At 41.3% G+C, this 15,311-nt stretch overlaps 1 protein-coding gene across 2 annotated transcripts in view; it reads left to right on the forward strand.

The window, feature by feature from the left end:
• Window positions 1-11,200: 11,200 nt before the first annotated feature.
• Window positions 11,201-15,311, forward strand: part of PPFIA1 (PTPRF interacting protein alpha 1) — a gene marked incomplete at both ends in the record, with an annotated part of 50,508 nt that continues 46,397 nt past the window's right edge. For both annotated transcript variants that reach the window (XM_079537339.1, XM_079537340.1), the window contains one exon: window positions 11,201-11,464. In XM_079537339.1, coding sequence (XP_079393465.1) covers window positions 11,201-11,464 — 264 coding nt within the window. The remainder of the gene's footprint in view (window positions 11,465-15,311) is intronic.

Raw genomic sequence — 15,311 nt, forward strand, 5'->3', positions numbered from 1 at the left:
GGAGCAACTCTCTTGGCTTATATATTGAAAGGGATGTGCCAACTTTCATGTATTTACTTATTAAATTAAAGAGTTTATCATATTGGAATACCACCAGATGGTAGGGACTGACCAACATACATGCAAACAGAGAAGGAATTTACTTAAAAAAACATTATATAAATTTTGCAGAAGAGGAGAAGCATTGCTTGCTGTGTTCCCATTATTTTTCTTAGTGTTTGTTTCAAGTTGATTTGAGCACTGTTCCCAATGGTCTTTTTTTTTTTTGTTCATCTGGCATAAGCAAATCTCCTTTTTCTAAAATACTGTCTACTTTCCCTCCGGGTTCTTTTCTGACTGATTCCTTTTAAAAGTCAGTCTGCTGCTTAAGGCTACTACTAGGTATTCTGAGCTGAATGTTTACTATTATATGGCTTATACGTATTTTCTGTGTCAGACTCTGACCTAGTAACCCTCTTCTCCTCCAAATGCCAAGGGTGATGTTTAGTTTTAAATGGCTTGGTTGCTTAGGAAGAATTGCTGTTAATCAGAACAGAAAAATGATGTTGGCTAATGACCTTTCTTTGGCAGCAGTTTAATACACCATATCAATTGGCAGATAATTTCATTTGATCCTTGGGATAACCTTGAAACTGGAGATATTTTTTGACAGTATGCACCAGTGCCATTGCAGGTATCCATAGTTGCTAATATTATAATCTGTTACAGTTTTCTGTATGAATTGATTCTGAGGCTGAGGCACTAACTTGGCAGATTCATTTTACAAATTGATATTTTTAGCAAATATTTTTCAAGACCGTTGGGAATTATCAAATGGTGCAAACAAACACTGAGGGGTTGGACTTGATCCCCAGAGGTCCCTTCCAATCCCTGTGATTTTGTGATTTAACTCCAGTGTACATAAACCAGTGATTCACTGACAACAGTGTTTACATTTTCATTTGCCTATAAGCTAAAGCTGGTTGCACAGCAAAATGTTGTCAGTTTTACACACATGCGATTTGGAAGTAATCTTACCAACATTATTACCTTCACATACACAAGTTCCAATTCAGCATGCATCTGAATAATGATTATAGTGATTTCTGCATGCAATTTCATGCAGGCAATATGTGCGTAATGAAAGGTATGTTAACATCTTGAAAACTAGTCGGTTAAGGATTAAAAATAAGACTAAGTACTATATGAGATCTCTCTATTTATTTTTAAATGCCTTTGTCTACTTTCCTACAGTAGCATGAAGGGCTAATAATAGAGGATGCTGAGTACATAGAAATCATGGTCCAGTTTGCTTAGTGCCTACTTCAAAGCCACTTGAAGCAGTAGGAGCCTTTGCATAGCAGACAAGCTATATATATATATATCTCCTATATATATCTCCTTCAAACTCTAACTTACAGGAGCGGAAGTGTTACTTTTTGTGCAAATCCTTTTAAATCTAGTTAGGCTATCTATAAAACTCCCTGTGTGTGTTATTAAAATGATCTTTTTTTTTCTTTCCCTAACGCATTCTGAAAAGATGAAACCTCAGTTTTGAAATGATCTGCACAGATATCAACTCCCAGTCCCTCTTAGTATTCAGAAGCTTGAAAGACTGATTGTCTATAGAGCTCACTCTAGGATCAGCACATGAGTACACAAGGTGTTTTGCAATAAAAAAATATATATATAATTCCTTTTTCTTGGTAATTGAATTTTTATACATCCTCAGAGATTGCTGTGGCTCTGTATTTGTAGGTCCCAGTTGTGCAAATATAATCGTATAATTCCAGACCAGTTAGAATTAATGAGTAAGGCAGGCAAGCCTCGAGCTGCAAAGCACAAAGCAGAGAAGCTGATTGCAGTGCTTTTTATTTCCACAGATATTCATGTTCATTTTACTTGCTTTCCTACAAACGAGCTGTGCCATTTCTCACACGTATTTGGCATCCCAGCCCCAAATTTGTCTCTGGCTGCTTCAGGGACCTAACTAACTGTGTCTCCCACGGCCAGAGTGCAGCTGCCCTAGGCTCCCGCTGCAGCCAGTGAGAAAACAAGCATCCCAAGAGGGTGATTCATGGACCACACCAAACGTCTGAATCGCTCCCATGGAGCGGCTCTCTCACTCCACTGATTACAGAGGCAGGCAAGGGTAAATGGGTTCAGAATGTAGGTGATCAGCCAGGTGGAATGTATCCAGACCTGCTCCAGTGAGTCAGGAGGTGCAGTATCACAGCTGTTTCTGAATCCTTGACTCCAGACCTTTCTGCTTCAGCTATGCCACATGAATTTCCTGGGTTTTTTTAATTTTTTTTTTAGTGCAACTAAATAATGTTCAGCCCTGAACTTACAACTGAAAGGGATTGGAGGTAGAAGTTATTTGTTAAATTCAGTCTATTTAAAGATGCGCTGAAATCAGTATGTTCACTTACTGTAAACTACCCATGCATTAAGTATTAGGGATATATTTCACTCAAGATTGAACTAACTGATACTTTTCTTTAGAAAATCCTTGTAGCTCAGGGGGATTTCTGTCACTGTAGATCAATACAAAAAAGACAACAGCTGCAACAATTCTGTGCTGTAAACTGCACAACTGGAGCTGAAAGTAATCTGCAAACCTTTTCGAGTTCAGTGGGTTTGTACTTGAGTGGGCATATGCATTTTTGGTTGTAGGAACAGCAGCTGAATTTAGAAAATATTTATAGTACTGACATACCCAATAAAATAAATATTGTGTGATTCCCATTAAAATGCATACTTTACGTTCATCTGCTCTCTTAAAAGTTTTCTGCACATCTTCAGAGCTGTCTGTTTTGTGGAGGCTGTTCTTCCTATCAGATGAAGCAATCCAACTGAAAACCCTCTGAGATTTCAGAGCAGTTGACTCTGATCTGATTTACACTTGCATAAATCAAACACAAATCCATCTAAATCTGTACGGTACAAATAATATGTTGATGTAGAGAACTGTGGCAAGCCACTCTTTCTAGCAGTCACATCTTCTGTTGCCAAAGGGTTGACACAATTTCTAGTGCACTTACCCCTACACTCTGGCATAGCAATTAATTGTTCTGTCCTCATCTCTATAGACCACCATATGGTTTCATCCCCTCTTGTTGCTTCTCCCTCCAGGCAAAGAGGCTATTCTGCTCAGCAACCTCTGGATGCATTTGTTATGGTAGAAGAATGGCCATGCATCTACTGACAGAAGAGTAATTGGTGCTGTTGGCAAAAATCCTCTCCTTTCAGTAAGAAATGAGAGAGACGTGTTCAACATGCATTTTCCCAGTAAGGCAGCTGGGAAAGATGAGGAGTAAGCACAGTGCCACAAGCTCAGCTCAGAAGGGAGAAGCCTGTGGGCCCTGATCACCCCCAGGTGATGCAATGTGGTGCAGGCAGGCCAGGAGCAGCAGGTGGCTTCCTTCAGCCAGCTGGGGAGGGCAGGAAGGGGCTGCTGCTGCTTGGATGGGATAAACACTGGGGCCATGTCTATCATGTGACAGGAAAACTGGGCTTTTTTTTTCCTTTTCTTTTTCTTGTTTTTTTTTTTTTTTTTTTTTTTTCTTTGCTCTCAGTTTTTACCATCTTTTGTTGAACATCATTGTGTGGTTATGAGGTGCAGGGAGTGACTGAGTATCAAACCCTGGTCTCCAAAGCAATGACTTTGCTGCCAGTTTCTTTAGTGCATGGCTCTTACTGATCATGTCTCCAAGTGTAGTGCCTCACCAAACGCCATGGGCGAGCAGCCAGCCCTCTCACTGAACTAGTAAAAAAAGTCATCGAGCTCATTCAGTGAAAATGTCCGAGCTGCTCACACTTGATGCTGTACAGTCTTGGGGTGCGTGCCCAGGTAGAAGAAAGAAGGAAACCATTTTTCTGGTACTGCAAATAAAGAGAAATGCCGAAAAGTATTTTGGTGTTTTACAGGAAATACCTAGGGATTTTCCTGATTCTATCCTGGGTATTTCATGTGTACTATGTGCAAGACAGAGTGTTACACAAAGATTTGATGATTCAGTCTTCAGCACTTTGAAGCACTGATCCTACTTATGCTCGTCTGCCCTGGCCAATGCTGAATTCCACACAGGGAGCTACACAAAGTGCCTTTAAAATCCTGATCTTTTTAGGGTGCCCTAGAAATTTCTGCTGTACGTAAGGTTTAGTCTTGGAGTATAGCACTCAGAAAGCAGGGTGCCTGACAAAGACTTTTGCAGTAGGGTGTGTGGGAGGCGTATTCTTGAATGGGATCATCTGAATTTGAGTTTTCTTCTGGACTAAGCTATCCTTTTGGGCATGAATAAATGCCTGGCTCTTTATATATGAGGAGACAGTGCCTCTCTTTTATATGAGACATTTAATATGCAATGTGAACTCTGTTTCTACCTGAGGCTCTGGAGACTGAAACCCATTTATCAAGTGCCTAAACCACTAGCATTTCCATCTCTCCTCTAAAAGTTGTGTATAGAGTAATACAAGATTTGGAGATGACAAGGACTGTGGTGGCAACTCCTTTAGGCTGAGGAGAGTCTACAGGTGACACTTTTTGCTTCCTAGAAGGGAAGTCTGGCCACAGGTGAGATGAGCTGGGAAAGCTGAATGAGAGTGCCTGTGCCTTGTGAACCGACTAGTTGAAGTCAGGATTAATTCATTCATTTCCTACATATTTACTCTCCAATTCAGAATTGTGTGTTATGTTCTTTTTTCTGCCTTCATAATGGAGCATGATTATAGTTTTGGTAGAATGGTTCAGTTTTGTTATTAACCACTCAAAGCCAAAACATCATTTAGTTTCAAAAGCAAAAATATCTACATTCTAGGTCATCCCAAACTGAGAGAAAATGTAATGATATCTTTCAGGATCTCTATGGATACAGAGGCTCACTTATGAATTTATTCCACATAACCACTGTCTAAGAGCAATTAGTCTGACTGGATGCAGTGCGGTGTCCAGTTTTATATAGTTTGTCAGTTCTGTGCCTATGGTGTTTAACCTTTTACCCTTACATTCACAAGCCTTCCATTTGACTCATGTATTAAATGAAAATCAAACCAGGCTGTATTCCTTCTAGGGAAATTTATTCATTTTCATTTTTCTTTATGTATGACAAGTTGAAGTAAAATAGTGTTTGTTCATACAGCTGTAAATTCTACTTTTTTTTTTCCCAGCAAGTTTTGCTTTCACTTGAAAACATTGTTCTGAAGAGGCTGGTTGGCAGCTCCTTTGATGGAGGTGCTCTGTTCACAGAACTGGTAGAGCAGAAGTAATCAAGATAACACGTAAGGATTTCACCCTTGCTAACATGTACTGTCCCACCTGCATTCTCACCTGTAAGGACTTCTTCGACTTGCAACACTGATGAGGCAGTCAGGACAAACACCTTCAGTGCCTTTGAACTCTGACTCCCAAAGGACGAGGGCAAAACAATGAGCACTGTCCTATCAGCAAAGGTATCCCGTGACTGTTGCCCTTGCTGCCACAGCTGAACAGCTGACAAACATATTCACAGGGGACAAAAATTCAGATCTCAGCTTAGCATAAGAGGCAAGACGCAACTTTTGAGTCTGTGAAGCAGAAAAGATCTCAACACTAAGTACCGATTGCCTGTGCTGTCTCATATTTGAATCTCTACTTCCATGCTGCAACAGTTTATTGCTTGCCAATTAGTGGCAATGAGATAATTCCATTAAATACTTGAAAGTCTTTTGAAATTTGTAGTTGCACTTTTTTGATTACTTTTCTGAAAGTTATTATGGTCCCTATCCTACAAATTGTTCCTTTCTGAATAGCTGTATTTCTTGATTCATTGAAACAACTGCAGTGAGAAAGCTTTGGCTGGAGTTCTACACTCTTTGTTGTCAGTGGAAAAAAAATCACTCTAGTAGTAATAAAGAAACCTAACAAATATTTGATTACAATCAGTTGATGGCAGCTTAATTCAGCATCCTGTAATTGTTATGCCCAAAGATTTTGTTGAAAAATTCCACTGTCTGTCATGTGATGGTAGTTTAGGCACAACAGTTCAGCTGCAGAGGTCCATACCTAGTAATGTTTGGAGAATGACAGAAAAATTAGAATTTTTTTCATGTATCTTTTCTACTTCATGTGTAAAATATGTTTTTCCTCCTTTCAGAATTAACCTGAAATACTCTTCTTTGCTTCAAGATATTTTTCATGCAGGTGTAAGCATGAAATCTAGAAACTGCATAAATTGGACCTAGAATAGATCAGTGGATGTAATGAAATGGCTGTTCTACTACTACAGCTGAAAATATTATTTCCCTTGCAGAGAATTACTTGAAGAAATTGGTGTCCAGATTTTGATACATAACTGGTAAATACTAATTTGGAAGGCTTTCTGATAAAAAAATAAGCAGAGTACCACTGATATTAAACTTAATAGTACAAGTGACAACAAAATCATGACAGGAAAAGAAACAACCCTTCACTCCTTCCAAAAGTTTGCTTTAGTTTTTAAATGCTTTTCAGTTTTCAAAATCCCACTTTATTAGACCAGTATCAATTAGACTTATTTACATTTTTTATTTCCTTTGTGAATATTGCATTATAGAGGAAGGAAAGAATTACCTGAAATCCTAGTCTGAGAAGCAAGGAAATCCCATTTTTCCTCTTCCCCCTGTACATTTTCATTCTATGTTTGTGACTGTGCCTAGAAAACTGGGTCAGATTTTCACTTGAATCTGAAGAGTTTATGTATCTTTGCCAGAATATTTTTGTTTTCTTCATAGAATGAAAGTCACCACCTGTGGTGTACAAGTACATAATATCATCATGGATGAACTGCATGCAACTTATGGGAGAGCTTTGTTAACACTGGCAAAATGCAGTTTGTGGCAAAGGAATAGAAGCATTCCTCTGTAGAAGTGTGCTTAGAAATAAAGAATTGATTAAGTTCAAGGTAATATTCAGGACCTACTTTGCAGCATTAAGTAGCTACCTTTGTTTTCCTCCAGAAATGTGTTGCTGTGCTTCATAACCATAGCCCAGACTTCATGGTTAGTTTTTACATTAATGTGAATTATATAACAGGACCCCTCAGTAACACGTAAAAGGAGAAGGCCAAATGAAGAATGCCCTTGTCTTCCTCCCCTCTTGTGATCATTTTAAGCACGCTATGTTAAAATCCAAGCTTACAAGCTTCTAGCTATGTCAGTATGAATACATCAATGCTTATAAGTAATAGTATTAAGTCATACTGAGACTGTTGGACAACACAGGTTAATTCATAGCATTGGGCAGTTTCCTCTGAAACAGCACAGTTGATTTTACCCTTTTTTTTCCTTAACATTTCTATACTGAAAAGATAGATCTCAGCTTATTTGTTTGTTTGTTTGTTTTTAATTATGCTTAAGTTGTGCCTTAACTCAGTGTTAACTCTGCTAACCAGCATTTGGCAGAACTCGTGATTTGAATGCGCTTCATAATATTCGGCTTCTTCCTTAAAGTTCCAGCTCCCAGAGTCATGTGATAACAACACAACCCTCAAGGAAAAAAAAAATAAAAAATCAAACCTCATGGCTGTGGAGGGAGGAAAGCTTAAAAACGTGACCCGAATTCACCCTAAAGACTCTAATACCAAAGGAAAGAAAAAGAGCACAGTGTAGTAAACTGGTAATTGTAAAGATTTCTGTACTCAGGGGAAGGAAGAGTGACTAATTAACGGTCCTTTCTATTCAGTGCCAGGTATCAATATGTTCCATTCACAAATGAGGTGTCATATAATCTGGGCACAAAACCACACAAGCTTCAGCGCGGGTACTGCTACTTCTTGGCATGTCCTGCCTCTGTCTGTGTAACCGGCCCTTGATGCTTTTCAGAGCTTTGCACTATAAAAGCAAGAACAGGAACCAAAATGCAAATGCTTTATTCATAGCAGTAACACAACTCTCTCACAGAGCTCGAGAAGAATGGAGAAAAGATTTCTCAAAGCTTTGCCTACACTTTCCATCTTTATTCAGGTGCATGGAAAAAAAAGCTCTAGCAGCACAATCATCCAGGAACAGAGTGAAAACTACGTGGAAAACACATCTATGCTGTTTTGGAAACAGGTCACATGCAGGGAAGAAAAAAAGAAAGCAAAAAAAAGACATTATTATGTCAGCGCACCCACAGCCGGCTTCCTGTGGGGAATGAGCCGTGCCAGAGAGGCCACCTCTGGCTGGTGGGACCTGGGTCGGGCTGTGCTTACAGCGCGGCAATCGCTGCTGAAGGGAAGCTCGGCACACTGCTTCCATCACCATTAAACCTCCTGTCCTGCACAGGCAAGAGGAGCAGGGAGCAGCTGGCTCTCCCGTCCGCTTTACTTATGTCAGAGTTATGGAGTTAGACTGTTTCACAGGAGAAAATCACTGCCTCACAGCTCTACGAGGTTAAAGACCTAAACACGCCGCTCCACCTCGCAGATGTTTAAGGCTCGCTGAAAGCGTGCAGGTCGCAGACAGCAGGCCGAGGCGAGGGGGCGGACTGAGGGCAGGAAGCAGGCCGAGACGCCGACTCCGGGGCCATGCCGGCAGACTGCTGCAAAGCAGCGGGCAGACCCGCCCGGCAGGGCCGTGCCGCGACACGCCGGGCCCCTGAGGGAACGCCGCTCCGGCCGTCGCTGCGGTGACGGGGCCACTCGGGGCGCTGGCAGCGACTCCGGTCCTCCCCGTTGTTCCGCGAGCACGCCTCCCGTCCCAGGGCGCTGCCGCCAAGACGGGGCAGCCCTCCTTTCGGGCGGGTAGCCGTGGGCGGCGGGAGCGTCGCTTGTAGGGGTAGGGAAGGACGCGCGGGGAAACAGGACTCGAACTCCGGGACCCGGGTGAGAAGGGCTGGAAGCCGAGCCGGACCCGACCCGCTGCAGCGAGGCCACAGCCGGGGGCGGAGAGGAAGGCGGGCCGCGCGCCGACCTGTCGCGGTGCATTGTGGGCCCCGCATTGATTTATGCACGAGCCGCAGAGGGCGCCGGGAGACGCGGGTGGCGGCGGCGCGGAGGCGGCGGCGGTGGCGCTCGGGGCTGGCGCGGCGCGGAGCTGCGGGCCGGCCGGCAGCGATCCGTGCTCTCTGAGAGCGCAGGACCTTTACCGCTCCTCCGGACCGCGCCGCGGGTCGTGGAGGCACCCTGCCCGGCCTCGGCCGGCCGCTTATCGGCCGCCACGGACGTGGAGGCGGCGGTGGCGGGCGGAGCCGGGCCCGGCTCGGAGGGACCGCTCGGTAGGGCCCGGAGAGGGGGGCTCGTTCGGATCTCACGGCACCGGAGCCTCCGCGGGCGGGCTCGGGGTTGAGGACCTTCAGCGGGGAGAGAGGCGCGGCCCGGCGCGGGGCAGAAGGCTCCGTCTGTTCGCCCGGCATCTTTGTTTGGCCGGCTGCTGCTGGGGAGAGGAGCGGCGAGGCCCGCACGGTCGCGTTCCCCTGTTCCTCCTCGGGGCCCGAGCCGGCCGGGAGCTGCCTCAGCGTTCGGCTTCGCGTCGGGTGGAAGGCTGAGGGCTGAAGAAGGCTTTGCAGTGACGGGTCTCCCTTCCCCACGTCTTCCGACCCGATATCGGCTCCTCGCTGCTGGGATTATAAATGTTTGGACGGAGACCCAGGAAACTGAAAGGTGAGCCTCCTGTTGGAATTCGCAGAAGAGAAAAGGAAGGAGGCTTTTCCAAATCCCTCGCGATAAAACTCGAGCCGTTTTCCCATGCTGCCCGTATTCTGTTTAATAATGCGATTGTGACCTGAGTGGGATTTCCGAGCCATGAACTGTTGAAGCTTTTGCACCAGAGCGTTGGACTACGTTGTTTTTCTCTCTGCACATGATTCCTCCATCCCAGCTGTTGCAGGACCTATGGGCCAACAATAGACTGGAGGTTAATTCTCACATTCTTCTGTGCTGGGGACTTGGCTAGTTAGCTGGAGTTGCTGCTGCTTTTTATTGGAGCTGCTCTTTATTGGGCAGTTTTATTTGTTTTCACATACACGGGGTGTTTCAGCTAAGCAGATGTTGGACTGAAGCTGAATGGATGCTTTGCAATCCACAAGATTTTGGAGGATAAGAAAAAACTACTAAAAACAGAAGAACCGGTACTGCTGGAAACCTGGAGCCCGTTTTCCAAGCCTTTTTATTTTATTGAGCAAGGTAAATAATGTAGTGGTGTTGAAAGTATAGGGCTTGCGGTAATCATACACCAAGATGTTGCAGAGCACTTAAGGGTATTCAGAACCTTTCAGCAGACTCAGAGGTATAACCTCGTTAAAAGCCTCTGAATAAGTTTAGTTTTTCATTAAAATGAATGTGGAGCTTAATGCTGAGAACAACTGATAACTGAGCGAACCATTTTGTAAGTGTTACAGATCTCTGATGTTGAAAGAGGCTGTCTAAAGAACTTCAGAAGTCTTAAGTGGTTCAGTGAAAGAGTGCAATTAATCGTTTGTAAATATTTGTATGTTTTTCCAAGTTTTTAAAATGGTTGTTATCATAGCCATTCGTGATCTGTTAGGTTTCCTAAAAGTCCTTTCAGTTTGACTGTAGTAAAGTACTTACATTTGCCTAATTAATTGTGTTCATACTCTGCCTTGAATTATTTTCAATTAACTTTACCTTTATGTTGTTATTTGCAATGACAGCTGCTACTACTTTGTAATCCATTTTTCTTTTTATCTTTTTTTATGTTATTATCTCCTGAATTTGGACTATGTGGATTTACCTCTAGTTTAAATGCATCACATTAGCAGTGGGTTTCTGCAAGACAGCAGCATAAGTTCAGAGTACTATTTTACATATTATCTTTATATGTTTGAAGACTTGGAAGAAGCATATAATGATTCTCAAAATATGCAGTGTAATCAGTAACTGGTTTAAGTATATAATTTTTGGTGGCTTGTTGCATGCCTTATCTTTGTTTTTTAAGGATCTCAGTGGCAGTTTGCTCTTAACAAAAATATAAGTCCATTAAAATGAGATCATAGCTTAAAAAGCAGCTGTAAAAATCTGGTTTTGCAAGATGTCACAGGATTCTCATTATAGAGTGATGCCTTGATTAAATTGATTGTCTACCTTTTCACCCACAATCTTAATGAAATAGTGGCAAACACTAAGGTGTTGGCAACTGTTGCTGATGCTATCATTGAGAGACCTAAGCTGATATTATGGATAGTATCCAAAGTCCCTTTGCTTATCCTGTTTAGATTTGTTTGACTTAAATGTACTGTCTTTGTTTTGTCTTGTTTTGTTTCAAGATGATGTGTGAGGTGATGCCAACCATCAGCGAGGCAGAGATTCCCTCTGGGGGAAATGGAGGCCATGGTTCAGGTTCCCCATTACAGTCAGATGCCGATTCCCATTTTGAGCAGTTAATGGTATCCATGTTGGAAGAAAGGGATCGCCTTCTGGAAACACTAAGAGAAACTCAGGAGACGCTAGCATTGACCCAGGGCAAGCTGCATGAAGTTGGCCATGAAAGAGATTCCTTGCAGAGACAGCTCAATACTGCACTTCCACAGGTATGGATGTTTTGAAAGGAAGCTGTTTTCTGATAACTTATCTTTGTTGTTTTTATTGTTGTCTTGTATATTCAATTTACTGAACAGCTTATCGTAGGGAAAGATCAATCCAACCTAATACTTTCCTGAAGTATTTGTTGGTGCTTGTTCACTTTGGGAAAGACAGAAAAGCAAGGCGAGTAGAGAACATCAGCCCCTTCCCTCTAGCATGCTTTCCCTGTTTCTGGCATTTCTTTGGCTCAGGAGTATGAGGTTGTTTCTGCATTGCTTTGTTTAATAGAACCTGGTGGACTTTTTTCTGTCACCGTTGTATTAGTGTTTCTTACTGCCTAATTCATCTGTGTGCCTAAGAAATATGTATAGACCATTTGGGGGAATGAAACAGGCTGTTTCTGATACTGTTACAGACTTGAATTAAAATTGACTTCTGGAGGATGCAATCTGCCCACATATAGGCTGTAGTACTTAACATATTGTATAGAGCAGTAGTGTGCAGTTAAGAGAGTTCATAGATGTCTACAGATCTTCTCTGTTCTTAGTTACTCCATTCCAGTCTTAATAAATAAAATCAAAACCAACTGAACTTTGAACATGCTGGAAAGCTTTTGATTGTAGGCAAAGCAGAGACCACTTTCAGTTGTCAGTTAACTATTGACAGCCTTGTACTTTCTAGCCTGCTTGGTTGTTGTCCTGAGTTTGTCAGTTTGTCATGGTGATGTTGGGCTTGCATGTCTTATTACAAGAAAACATGTAAATTATTACAAGTATTTATATGTTCCTAAATACTGTGGTTACTGTTCATACTGTTTAAAGCAGTGGTTTCAAACTCTCCTATTTCCACTGTATGACTGTTGATACGTTAAATAATACTGGAAATTACTCAGGGACAGAAACTAAAAAGTAATAAATGTGAATGTAGTTGGATTACAGTGTTATGATGGAAATCAGAAAGGAGAATTTTCCAACCTTTGCTGCTCCCTGTTTTAAATCATGTGCTGCAGGCAAAAATTTCTTCTTCATTCTTTGTTTTTCTGTTGCTTTTTATTGTAATAATTGTGGCTTCTCTTTAGCTGCTCTTCCAGGTGCATTAACAGGTGCCATTAACCAATTGTATGATCTGTAAACTGTTACTCTTGAATTTGTGGCTGAGAGGAATCACCAAAGCTCTCTAAGCTGCATTATGTCTTACCTTTTTCCTTCTCATTTTCCTTCTTAAATCTTGTGAGCTACCAGTGTGTAAAGATTTTTTTCTAAACCTCTATGAAAGATTCATGCAGCTCAACAGTTCCCAGTTTCATGTGTGTCACACTTGTATGTTTTCGCATGAGATCAGTGGGGAAGCAAGTCTCGTGGTTCAATTGCAGCATTATATAAATACAATGCAAGAATGGATTTTTGTAGATTTTCTGTTGGAAAATAACATTGTCATGGTGTGAAACTGTACTGCTCCTGTCTTGAGTCATGCTTAAGCTCAGATGGTAGTGGAAAGTGAGAATTGGTGCTGCTTTCAAAAGTTGCATTCACAAAATAATTCATTCTTGCTGCGGATCAGAAGAGTCTTCTGTGTTTGACAAACCCTTGTTGTTAGTATGGCAATTAATTGGTTACTTCGGATTAGTAAATTTCTGACAAAATTCTAATTTAAATTCTGTTAAGTGTTCAGTAGAAGAACTTTCTGCTGGCTACGGTATTTGGAACTAGTCAAACTTTTTTGTTAATTATTTCAAGCTGAACATTCTTTTGAACTGCTGTCTCAAACAACCCATTGTTTCAACTGTGGATTTCAAGTAGGGGTAGAAGCAGGATAACTTTACTGACAGATGCATTACATTTTTTTTTCAGGGAAAAAAAAAAAGGGCTACTTGGCGGTGCTATTTTTTTCTTTTAAGTATTTTTAATCAGAGTAGATGTTTTCAGTTAAGTAGAAAGATGTGAGGATCAGTTTGAGTGGTTGTGCAAACAGCAGTATGATGGTGTGAATCACCGAGTCAACATCTAACAAATGTATTATTTCTCCCCTGGCCTAGTGTGTACGTGCAGCTAGTCTTTGTAGTTGATTCTGGGGCACTTTATCCTCAGGAGTGTTGAATTGACTTGTTTGTAGGCACACTTTGTCGTTTATGTTTTTAGCTGAATCGACCAGTTAGACCATTCTAATGATTGATGGAAACTTCTTGTGTATAAGGGGTGGGATGGCAGATTGCTTCTACACCAGAACTTTTCTGGTTTTGGTATGAAGGCTCTCTGTCTTTATTGACGTTGCTGCTCTGAATTGTCTGCGTTCATTGAGTTTCTCTAGTATAGTAAAGGAGCCTGTATCTCTGTGTATGTAGCTACGAAATGGCAAGTACTTGTGTACTTGCACATCTTTGTAAGTTATAAAAATAATTACAGTTCATTCTGCTGCAGTGATTTTTTCCCTTCTCTAAAATGTTGGAGAAAGAGACTCTTCTAATGAGCTTGTTGTATGATGGGCAACTAGTAATGTAAGGGCATCTGTTGCAGTTCTCATAAAATCAGAGCAGCTATTTAGAGCAGGAAGACTTTTGTTGTGGTTCTCTAGTTCACAAAGAGAAGAGCATTCGTTATAGGTGTGCTTTGTTATGTTCACTTCTAAAATTGACAAGCCTTTCTTGTATGAACAGTTTGAAGCAAAATTTGTCAGCATTGCCTTGATAAAGTGACTGGTTTCTGTTTAATTTAGCAATGTTTTTTGTTTCCTGGGCATTATCTCTTACCTTGGTTAAAATTTACTCTGACCTTGGAATATGAATTGGATGAAATCAAATTGCCAGGCAGGAATTCAAAACCACTTTTGTTCTTCCTTGTATTCTTCACAGAAATAATGAAAATGCACTTTTTACTCTGAGAAGTTAAATAACTTGTCTTTTCAGTGTAAACGCATTCAGTTATGATATAATTATGGTCAGATGAATAGCTGACTCTGTTATTTCCTTGCCCTTTTTGTGCTTCCAGTGTGTTTTCTACATATTTTAAGATAAGCATGCTTAAAACTTGTAAATTAATCTGAGAAATGCATGGGACTGTGGTGCGCTTCAGACTAATGTTTTGAACGTAAGGTTGATGAGTTCCAGGTGCCTGCCAGTTGTGGTGTTGAGATGTGACAGACTGGGCTTCAGTTTGTTGGTAGAATTCTATGTGGATGTTTCTGTGAATGCCAGCATCGGGCTTGTTTTGGATAGAGAAGACTGCCATTTAATTTGTGGACTCATAGCTAGCACAGGTAAATGTACAGTGGATGAATTCACAGCAGGTCTTATCAGGATAATTATATATGTTGCAGAACTTTGAGCGCTAATGAACAAATGCTGTGCTGTTGTGATAAAGCAATACTCTTACTAAGATCCACCTTCATCTTACAGTGGTTACTTTTTAGTCTGAAATGTATCATAACATGAGCTGTGCAAAGCAGCTTGTAAATGAAAGGTACTTCTTGTGTTTGTCATCTGGTTCTGTTCTGCATTCAGAAATTCTGTATGTAAGGGGGCATAGATTAGGGACAGATGTGAATTTTCTGTTGGAGGCTCTGTGCATGTGTGTGTGTGTATAAAAGTAAGAATGCTTACTGTAACATGGAATTAAATATGGAAAAAGCTGCCTGCAGTTTTGGTTTGGCTTCAGCTTTACTGGGATGCCTGCCTTATCTTAATTTAAAGCAAATCCCCACTAGGTCATCTTTAGTTGCGTTCTATTTAATAGTAAATGTTTTATCACTGCTACATGCTTCTATTTAAAAAAAAAAAAAAAAGTAAATCTATTTATACTTATGCTCAGTTAAGTTCAGATCTGTCTCTATATAATGATTTTTCTTAGTCTGAGAAATAGA

The sequence above is a fragment of the Tetrao urogallus genome (genome assembly GCF_951394365.1).
Source record: "Tetrao urogallus genome assembly, chromosome: 6".
NCBI classification, from domain to species: Eukaryota; Metazoa; Chordata; class Aves; order Galliformes; family Phasianidae; genus Tetrao; species Tetrao urogallus.